The 11,154-nt window shown below is 51.9% G+C and overlaps 1 protein-coding gene across 1 annotated transcript; it reads left to right on the plus strand.

Moving 5' to 3' along the window:
* Nucleotides 1–3,415: 3,415 nt before the first annotated feature.
* Nucleotides 3,416–11,154, plus strand: LOC123166326 (protein NRT1/ PTR FAMILY 4.6). Its single transcript, XM_044584112.1, has 4 exons — nucleotides 3,416–3,576; nucleotides 3,660–3,768; nucleotides 5,104–5,321; nucleotides 9,427–11,154. The coding sequence occupies exons 1-4, from the start codon at nucleotides 3,559–3,561 to the stop codon at nucleotides 10,849–10,851; spliced, it is 1,770 nt and encodes a 589-aa protein (XP_044440047.1). The 5' UTR covers nucleotides 3,416–3,558; the 3' UTR covers nucleotides 10,852–11,154.

An 11,154-nucleotide genomic window follows, 5' to 3' on the forward strand; every position in this document is an offset into this window, starting at 1 on the left:
AATCCACCTAGCTAACTGGCCTTCTATCTGTATGAAGGAGTTTGGGGGCATGGGGGTGCCAAATCTCCAGGATATGAATCTTTGCCTCATTGGGTCTTGGGTTAGAAGGTACATAGCTGGAGAGGGGTCCATGCGGAGGAAAATTGTTGATAACAAATATAATACTAAAAGCCGAAATATTCTTTGCTGTCATGATCCACATCCTTCCCAGTTTTGGAAAAGTTTTATGTGGACTTCGCAAGCTGTGAAGGTGGGATTCAAATGGCGGGTAGGAGATGGCAGTTTAGCTAGATTTTGGGAAGATACCTGGTATGGGAATGCTCCTTTAGCCACCCAATACTGGGATCTATATGTTTTAGTGGAGAAGAACAAAACCATTGCAGAAATCTTGGATGGTCAAGAGCTCAAATGCACATTTAGAAGGACCTTCTCAGATGAACTGATGTCACGGTGGTTTGAGTTAGTGGATATTCTTTCCCTGACTAAGTTTAGCCAGGAGAAAGATTCTTTGATTTGGAAATATGAGTCTAATGGGATTTACTCTTCTAAATCTCTCTATGCTATTGTTAACTTTAGGGGTGTTCAACCTGTTTATCTGCCTGCTGTCTGGAGTGTGAAAGTACCACCTAGGGTGCAAGGCTTTCTTTGGCTTTTCTCACAAAATAAAATTATGACTTGTGACAATCTTAGGAAAAGAGGCATTGCAAAACCCCTAGAATTTGTCCTTTGTAAGGAGATCGAATCTGTGCATCATTTGTTTTTTGACTGTTTGGTAGCTAGGCTTATTTGGGCTGAGGTGAATTCTGTTTTTAATATTTCTGTTACTGGATACGAGTCTGTAGCTAAGTTCTGGCTGTGTGCTAAAAAACACAAGCAGTTTAATGTTGTGAGCTCTGCAGTCCTGTGGGGGCTGTGGAATTTTAGAAATTCTATTGTCTTTAATAGACGTTCTTGGATCTCTATGAAACAGGTTCTGGGGCTGGTGTACCACTATCTAAGGGACTGGACCAAGCTGTTTCAAGATCTCCAGGAGGGAAAAATGCAAGAGTTTCATGAACTGATCTGGGAACGGCTGAGGAAACCCTTGATGCTGGAGCCGGGTTGATCTGTCACAAATGGTTTGAAGACCAAAACGGTGAAGAAGGGATCTGGATGAAGGCGGTGGGAAAAGCTGCTCATGGAGGGAAGACTACCCTTGAATACCAACTGCAACACCCGGAGGAAGCTGATAGCATTCACGTGGTCAGCATCGGGTGGGAGCCTCTATCCTGCTAGAGCAGTCTCGCATGTTTTGGACTAGTGTGCAGATGCGTACCCCTGCTTCTCACTTGTTATGGGTTCTTTCGAGCTGTCCTGATCATTGGGCCTGAGTTTCTTTTAGCTGGTTTGTAATAATTTGGAGCAGTAGTAGGCGGAGAGGTGTTTCTCTTCATGTGTCTGGTTTTGTTTTATCTTGGTCCTGTATGAACTTGTACGCTGAAGGTTTCTTTCTATATGAAATGGAGCCGAGTGTGATCCCCTGATTATCGAAAAAAATCTGGGTTAAATGATCACCACCTAATTAACTAGTGGATACGCAAAAAAGGTACTGGCGATGGGAGCAAAACTGCTAGAACGAGTAGCAAGTGAAGTGTATGCAGCATCTCAAGGGTGGAGGATCAACGTTGCGAGGCTGGAAGGATGAAAAAAACTCCTGCTACCTGATGAAGCTGCTGTCCCTTAGCTTTGCTTTCTCTGCTTTAGTAATTTGTCTTTTGGAGATTTGTAAGATCTGCAGAATTTAGCTGGTATGTTGGGCGTGTATTGAAGACTATCTGAGATTGTGGTGGCCTATTAGTTGCCCCTTTCTTCCTGGCTGGGAGGGGGGGGGCATGGTAGCGGTTTTTATCTTTTGTTGAACTATGTCGTAGTTTGTCTAGGGATGGATGCTTGGGTTTTCATTAATGAAAATCGAAAGGGGTGAAGCCCTTCTTTTATCAAAACAAAAACTAATGGATACGCATCAGTTTCAAAAAACAAAACAAAGAAACTAATGGATACGCATCAGTGATAAGAAGCACCGATCGACACACGTATGCTCGGCTTTATCTCCAATATCGAAAGAAAGACCAGACTAATCTTGTTAGTGCACACATCCAGCCTAAAACGCGTCCAAATTCAGTTTACTGAAATGGTCAGACACGATGCATCCCTGCAGGTGTTCATTTACAAATTCACTGAATACAGCTGGATATACACCATATCAGTCCAGATAATCCCTATAAATGCACCATTATTAGTAACTGAAGCTGACAAAGAAATAATAATGAAAAATGGAAATGAGAAAATGAAAATAGAAAAACGTGCTCCTTATCAGTGGCTAGCACTTGCTCACTGTGCGCTTGACAAAGCATGTCGGGGACTTTCAAAGTACTCTCTCCATCCGGAAATATTTGTCGGAGAAATGGATGTATCTAGTCGTATTTTAGTTCTAATACATTCATTTTTATCAATTTCTCCGACAAGTATTTCAGGACGGAGGGAGTAGGTCGTTTACGAGCGAACGCCGTCCTTGATGATCCTGTTCAGTTCCGGCGGCTGACTGCTTGGAGCACCATCAATAGTGATAGCGATGAATTGATGGAATAGAACACGGGTGCATCATGTTTTATTTATTTATTTGATTGATTGAAGAGGAATATAGAAAGGCAATATTGTTACTCACTAATGATAATAGAAAGGAAGAAAGGCCTTCCAAATCCTCTGCATCCGAGGATACGCAGGGCCAACGGGAAGGGAAAGGGAAAGTTGATACGTTCACGCAATGGAAATGCACAGCCATATCTCGGGCTGCCAGCACTATTTTTGCAGGTGTTTACTCCTGGTTTAATGATCACCTATAATTAACTAATAGATACGCATCAGTTGTAAGAAACGCTGCTGGATACATGTAATCTTTGCTTATCTCCAAGACCAAAAAAAAAAGACAAATCTTATTTGTGCACACATCCAGCCTCAAGCTCGTTCAAATCCAGTTGACTGAAATGGTCAGGCACAATACATCCCAGCACGTGCTCATTTACAAATCCACCGAATACAGCTGGATATACTACGCCGTATCAATCCAGATAATCCCTATAAATTCACCCCATTAATGAAATTAGTAACGTAATCTGACCAAGAAATAATAATGAAAAATGGAAACGAGAAAACGAAAATAGGAAAACGTGCGGCACGAGAAGAAGACAATATTGCGTCGCGCAGGAGGAGGAGGAAGAGGGGCATGCTGATGAGATGGACGTGTCTGCGTGCCCTCGAGTCCCCGTCAACCGCCCCTGTGGGCCGCCGTTTTACCGTTCTGCCCCTCCGGCACCAGCGGCGCAGCCAGCCACCCGCTCTCTCCCCCGTCCGCACGCACTTTTAAATACGCCACCATGCCCCTCCTCCCCCGTCAGCCAGGCAGTCACACACAACACACGGCGCTCCCCTGAGCCCGAGTCTTCCTGAACGGCCTCCTCTGTTCGTCCAGCAGTTCAGAGTTTCAGACCTTGAGAGTTCACACACACACGCCGCGGCTTGATGGTGGGCGGCGCCATGGTGAGTCGACCGATCGATCCATGGCAGTTCTTGTTCCGTTGCTGTCGGTGTTGATCTGCCGGGTCTTGTGTGTGTGTGTGCAGGAGGACGGAGCGCGGGAGGTGGAGCGGTGGGAGGGGTACGTGGACTGGAGGAGCCGGCCGGCGGTGAAGGGCCGGCACGGCGGCATGGTCGCCGCCTCCTTCGTGCTGGGTAAGTAAACTCGACTCCCTCCCTCCCTCTCTCGATCACGCAGCGATGCATGCTCCTCAACACCTTCTAGGCTCTTCCAGAACCCTCTCGGCCGAGCCGGGAGGCAGACAGAGGGCGACGCAGGGGACCGACCGGAGCGGGAAAGGAGACGGAGCACAAGCGGGAATAGGATACCCCCTGGCCCCTGCATATCTGCGCCGCGGGCATGCATCAAGCATCATGGACTCATGGTCCATCCTCCCCTCCGCTCCCCGCCGGCCATCTCTTTCTCAACCCTGAAAGCCACCGCACGCACCTTCCCTTTCGTCCCCTTCCTTTCTTGATCGGACCTGCGCCCTTTCCCTATCTGATCTGCCCGCTTTCGGGCATGTAGTGCTCCATAGCCTTCCCTCTCCGCCGCCCCACCTGATCCCTCCCTTCTTGCTGGGGCTCCATCTATTTCCATTTCCCTCACCTCCCTTTCCTCCTCCTCCTCCCCTGATTTCTTGCTTTCGCAGGCCGTGCGTTTCCATCCGTTTCCCGGGTTCGTGCAACTTGGGCAGGAATTGGGCACCTTTACCTGCCGCCAAGTTGCATGCCAAGAGGGCAGACACAACTTGCGCCGAGCTACAGTTCATGGCGCTTTTGCACGAGCCTTCGAATCCAAGCTCTCCAATGCAACCGATGGCCCCAGTGCCGTCACTGTGCCGGGACGGCGATCTCTCTCTCCCTCCCTCTCCCGCCCGCCGTTCTAGAAGCCTCCCGTACGATGCGACCTGGTTCCGAGAAAGAAAACGAGCGGGCCCTCCATTGCCTCTCGCGTGTGTGGAGGAGAGGAGAAGCTAGCCGGCCTGTGAGCTAGAGTGGCCTCTGTTTCTCGCTTTGGTGGTTGAGGACGAAGCCATGATGGCGTCAAAAAGACTTTCCTATTATTTTTTTTGGCCTCGCTTTTTACCCGCCTGCCCGCCCGCCCCGAGCGGGACGCGGGCCGTCCGAAAACGGGCGCATTAAAAACTGGCACGAATCGCAAGGCGGTAACGGCGAGCAGATTGGCCGGCCCGCGCCGGGAAAGCCACCCATGTAATGCGGGCGTTATGTCAGTTATTACCGCACATGCTGCGGCTGCAGCTTACATATGCCAATTTTGCGCGCGCGCGCGCGCGCACACACACACAAAATATCTTTGAACCAACTTGTGAATTGTTTTTCACCATACGTTCATATCTTTTCTTTCGCTCAGATTTGGTCTAGCTCCTTAACTGGTTGTAATCTAGTGGTTAATCTGAACAGGATCAAAAAGTATATGCAGCAGAGGTTATGATCGTTAATAACAGTATTGTTGCTGTGTGCGTGCAGTTGCGGAGGTGCTTGAGAACCTGGCGTTCCTGGCGAACGCGAGCAACCTGGTGACGTACCTGATGAAGTCCATGCACTACTCGCCGGCGCAGTCAGCCACCACGGTGACCAACTTCATGGGCACGGCCTTCCTGCTCGGCCTCTTCGGCGGCTTCCTCTCCGACGCCGTCTGCACCACCTACGCCGTCTACCTCATCAGCGCCTTCGTCGAGTTCATGGTACGCACGCACGCACCCCCGCCGAAATATCTAAATTTTGCAGTAATACTTGTTGCCTGGCCGGTCCGTTTTTGCTGATGAATTCCCATCATGCATGCATGCACTGACAAGAAAACACTTGCGTAGGCTATAATAGACTCATCGTACGTGGTAGATCGACGTTTCTGGATATACGTAGATATTCCTACAATTAATATTGAGAAGAAAAAAACTCTTGTAGGCTATCTATCATAGATCATGGTGGTAGATCGACGTGTCCGGATATACGTAGATATAGTTAATATTGTCCTTATCATATCTCCGAGCTGGCAGATATACACCGGAATATTCTGTCCAGCTGTGCCGCCACGTCGCCGAATTGACTTTTCACTTTTCCTTTTTCGCCCTGGCCGGTTGTGTACACGTCGTACGACATGCATGTCTGACCGTTTAGCTAGACTAGAATCTCTCCGTAAGCTGCCGAAAGGATCGCACTAATAATCAATTAATAATGAAATGAAGCCATGATGGATGATGGATCCGAGCACTAAACACAAGCTACGTTGGAGAGGCGACACATGTCCGGAGATAACCACAGTGGCGAGCTTTAATAGCCGGTCACGTCAAATGATAACCCCGATTTTGATCCTCGACATGTGGTGCATGTGTTGCATATATAGGCGCACTTCACGGATCCGTTTGGTCTGGGATCTTCGCTGTTAAAATTATATAGAGACCCGGCCCTACACGGAGCGCCACAGATGGATCAACTGGAGCACGTAGTTTCCCTGCGATCTGGGTTAGTAGTGGTCAGGGGAAATGAGAGGCCAATGATTAATTGTAGCCATCAACTTTATTCGCATGGATGGGCAGGATCGATCAGATTGCCTGGGTCAAAGGGAACTACGTAGTGTGATAGTGTAGGAGTATTAGCTAATCACGTCCTTCGTACTGTGACAGCATGCACTAGGCTATATATACAATACGTCGAGGGCAGGCCGTGATGGGCTTGATTTGGCTTAGCCATGCCGGGATTAAATTGGTCGTGGTCTGGTGACGGCGAGGCAACAATACAATATCCATGTTGCGGTTTTCTCTTAGTCGCTGTGTTACTACGTCACCCCGAGACCCTGACCTGTGGGCCGTCAGGAGACTTTTCGCTACGACCGGCGTGTAAAAACGTGCGTCGTTTACTGGCGTGCGTGATGGATGCGGGTGTGTACGACGTAGAGGGTACAGGGACGTGAGTGGTGGACTGCGTGGGCAGGCGATGCAAGTGGAACATAACTGTGCTCGAGACAACGATTAGAACGGTCGCTATGCGCGGTCGTTTTGCATCAAGTAACCGTTCGACACAGGGCATGCTTCCATGGTCCAGTTGTGTCGACGCACATTTGGTTTGGTCTGTCCAATCATGATAGCAAGCAAAGCATGCAAAAGAAGCAGCTAAAGCCTTCGTTTCAAAGGACAAAAGACTCCATTGCTTACAGTGCCGAGCCAACTTTTCTAATGTTCTGTTAACCTACTTTGCCAAATTTATCACACGCACTTAATCACATAAGATTGCGACACAGGATCGCCACATCGTAAGCCTGCGATCTGAGACTGATGCAGTACGTAGTACTATGTGCAAAGAGCAAATCCTATTACCCTGTTCTGAAAAAAAACACTAACCAACTAATTTGGCGGCCGCAAGCGAACAAAGACGCCCACCCTGCGGCGCCACACTTTCCGATCACGTCGCCGTCGCGGGGCGCGGGCCCGTCCGAACAACCCCCCGGGGCGACAGGCAATCCGATTCCGTGGCGCCCGCCCGGTGTGTGCGCGCGATCTCGTTCTGGTGGCCGCCTGGCCAATCCGCCGCCGCCCTGACCGTCCCGTCAGGCACGCACCACTCGCCTGACCCGATCCCTGGGTTACTACCATCGATCGTACAAGATCTTCTTTGCCTTGCTTGTGTGCGCGATGATGCCACGACACGATTGGACTAATCCTTGGCCACCACCATATGCCAAAGCACTTGCGGGTCTCTGAGCCGTGGCATCTGTCCGTCTACACCCGTTGGACCCTTTTTGTTGTTGTTGTTGTTGTTGGAAATGGAATCAGCCGATCGATAGCCAAGAGAATGGGCATGGCCGCATGGGGCATGGGCCGGTAGGAGAGATAGGCGGGCACGCGATCCTTCGTGACCTCACTGTCTCACGTATCAAGCATCTGCTTATCTTGACCTCGCTTAATCGAAGCGTAGTTAGTTGTAGCCCACTGCACGGGCACAAGCTAGGACTAGAGTCAGGAGATACATACAATAAACAAACAAACACTAGGTGTAGATTATCTAGCCATAATTTTGTCACTGGCGACCCGCGAGGGCAAGTTGACCCGCCGGGTGTTCGTGGACGGATTTCAGGAGAGCCCTCTTGAGCAGCGCACCCCAACGGCCCGGCCGGGCAACGACAAGATCGTTGCGGCACCGGCCAGGCGCAAGTTGCCGCGCGCGCCAACCACGTTGTTGGCCGGCGTATCGATCATCGCTGGGCGTGGGTGGGGCTGGCTAACCGACGCGCACGTAGCGTATCATCGGACGCCCGTGCTGGCCTCTCTCGTATCGGTGTCAGTCACATACGTACATGGCCGGAAGGCCCGGTGCGGGGGGACCCCAGCCTCCTCCTCGTCCGGTGATGGCCGGGGGGTACCTGGAGGGTGGTGGTGGTTTGGCCGGAGGGTCGGGCCGGGACCAAACGGAGAGAGCGACCGTACGTGCGTGCGTGCGTGCCGCGTCGGCCCTCGTCTCCGGAACTCTGGAGTTTGGTGCTCTCTACTACCAGACCCCGGATGGAGCACTTGTTGGCGTACGGTCCATGATTCATGCCTGCACGAAAGGAACCCAGAGGGGAGCATGTGGGTGGCTGCCATCAAATTACCTCTCCAGTTGCCACTTGTTTGGTGCTGTGATGGGCTAATTATAACCAGTTGACCATCTACCGTACTCCTCGTAGTGGTACTAACTATACTAAGTAGTCAAGCAGATCGCATGTCCAAAGCAACAAGTAGTCGGGCACGTACGCCTGGGCTAGCTGCACCTGTTGCATCACACGTACGCTGGCCGCTTGCTTCTGCTTGCTTTCCGACCTCAAGATCCACAACGATCACATGCTCGCTGTTTGACCATACAAAGTCAGCCTCCCAATCCTTCGGAAACCAAGCATTGCTGTCCTCCCTTTGGCCATGCATTTTTTGTAGTCAACGCTGACCAACGCAAAGCAAATATTTTGGACAACAACTCAACGGGATGGCGCACAGCCCCATCACCGGTCAAACAGCAGTGGGTCGGTGTCGTCTCCTCCGCTTTGTAATCGAGCTCACGGACCATGCCCAAAGCGACCTAGCGCACGGGCGGCCGCCCGGCCGGCCACAAGTAGCACGGCGCCCACTTGCCTGCTCCCTGTGGAACTTTATCACTTTCTATTACTCGATGCAAGTTTTTGCCAAATCTTTCGACTTGATAACCTCATATGTTAACTGCAACTAGTTCTCCATCTAATCATGTCGTAGCAATGCAACTATGCATAAAATGTATTTTTTGAGAAGAATGCAATTATCCCACGCAAAAAAAGAAGAAGAGAAGAACATAATTATGCAAGTTTTTTTTTTTTGAGGGCATGCAATTATGCAAGCAGTGTCTGTACTCTGTATTAGTGGTACATTTTTTTTGAGACAACGTCTTTTTTTTCTCGAATACGCACGAGTGTGCGTACTTTACTATAAAGAAGGAATGGGTAAAGAGCCCCTCCACGCCAGTGTTTACTGTAACACACGACACCACTACTACTTCTACCTCAATTACGTACTAATTCGTTGCGCTAACCCACGTTTCCACCTCTTTTGAGACAATGTAGTAGTACTTCATCTTCATGTGACCGATGTTTTTTCGGATTAGCGAATGGCAGCGAAATGCTAGTATTTTGGGTCAGGCCCGGAACGTATGGGCCAATGGCCTACACCAAGATATCAAGCATATTTGTTTGGACAAGCCCACTTAATTTTACACTAGAAAATTTTCATTCCGTTTGGTGCATTTCTGAGTGCAATTGAAAGCTGATGTTTGAATGTTTGCGATGGCGCGCAGGGTTTGGTGGTCCTGACGATCCAGGCGCGGTCACCGTCGCTGATGCCACCGGAGTGTACCAAGGCTGCTGGCGCGCTGCCGTGCGAGCCGGTGTCTGGGGGTAAGAAGGCGATGCTGTTCGTGGGGCTGTACCTGACGGCTCTGGGCATCGGCGGCATCAAGGGCTCCCTGCCGTCGCACGGCGCGGAGCAGTTCGACGAGCACACGCCGCGGGGCCGCAAGGGCCGCTCCACCTTCTTCAACTACTACGTGTTCTGCCTCTCCTGCGGCGCGCTCATCGCCGTCACCTTCGCCGTGTGGGTGGAGGACAACAAGGGGTGGCAGTGGGGGTTCGGCATCTCCACCATCGCCATCCTGCTCTCCATCCCGGTCTTCGCCGCCGGCTCCAAGTTCTACCGCAGCAAGGTGCCCACGGGCAGCCCGCTGGTCACCATCGGCAAGGTCCTGCTCGCGGCCGCGTCCGCGCGCCGCGGGGGCACGCAGAGCGCCAGCAACGGCGCCGTCATCGACCGCGCGCCCAGCCCCACGGGGAGCACCGACATGAAGGAGTACTGCAAGCCCGGGAGCACATGCGCCGCCGACGAGGTGACGGAGCCGTCCCAGGAGCTGAGCGGCCTGAACCGAGCGGTGCAGTGCCAGCCGCGGCACAGGACCCTGGCGTGCACGGTGCAGGAGGTGGAGGACGTCAAGATCGTGCTCATGGTGCTCCCCATCTTCCTCTCCACCATCATGCTCAACTGCTGCCTGGCCCAGCTCTCGACCTTCTCCGTGGAGCAGGCGGCCACGATGAACACCCACGTCGGGGGCCTGAAGGTGCCGCCGGCGTCTCTACCGGTGTTCCCCGTCACGTTCATCATACTCCTGGCGCCCATCTACGACCACATCATCGTCCCGTTCGCGCGGCGGGTAACCGGGACGGAGATGGGCATCACCCACCTCCAGCGCATCGGCACCGGGCTGGTCCTCTCCATCGTGGCCATGGCGGTGGCCGCCGTCGTCGAGGTGAAGCGCAAGAACGTGGCCACCGACGCCGGCATGATGGACTCCACGGCGCCGCTGCCCATCACCTTCTTCTGGATCGCGTTCCAGTACCTGTTCCTGGGGTCCGCGGACCTGTTCACGCTGGCGGGCCTGCTGGAGTTCTTCTTCAGCGAGGCGCCGCCGCGGATGCGGTCGCTGGCGACGTCGCTGTCGTGGGCGTCGCTGGCGCTGGGGTACTACCTGAGCTCCGTGCTGGTGACGGTGGTGAACAGCGCGACGGGGCGCGGCGGGCACCGGGCGTGGCTGGAGGGGGCGAGCCTGAACCACTACCACCTCGAGCGGTTCTACTGGCTCATGTGCGTGCTCAGCGCGCTCAACTACGTCTTCTTCTTGGTGCTGGCCATCCGGTACAAGTACAGAAACGCTGGGGTGATCAAGGGGTGAGGATGATGCTCCAGTCTGTAATGTAGGGTGTCGTTGCAGGTGCTCAGTTATCATCTGGCAAGGTAAATTTATGGAGGTTTTGAGATGGCAAGGTAAATTCGTGTGCCGGGTCGATGGGTTTCAGGGTGTTAATTGTTGTGGATTTGACTGGTTGATTGGCTGAAGAAGAAACTCAAAACGAGTTTGGCGTGGCAGGCGAATGTATGGAGATAGGTTTCGGCTGATTAAAGATGAACAAGACAATCACCATCTGCATATAGAGATAACTTATTAGTTCGCTTATATGGAAATGATTTTCTCGTC

The sequence above is a fragment of the Triticum aestivum genome, chromosome 7D (assembly GCF_018294505.1).
Source record: "Triticum aestivum cultivar Chinese Spring chromosome 7D, IWGSC CS RefSeq v2.1, whole genome shotgun sequence".
Classification (NCBI taxonomy): domain Eukaryota; kingdom Viridiplantae; phylum Streptophyta; class Magnoliopsida; order Poales; family Poaceae; genus Triticum; species Triticum aestivum.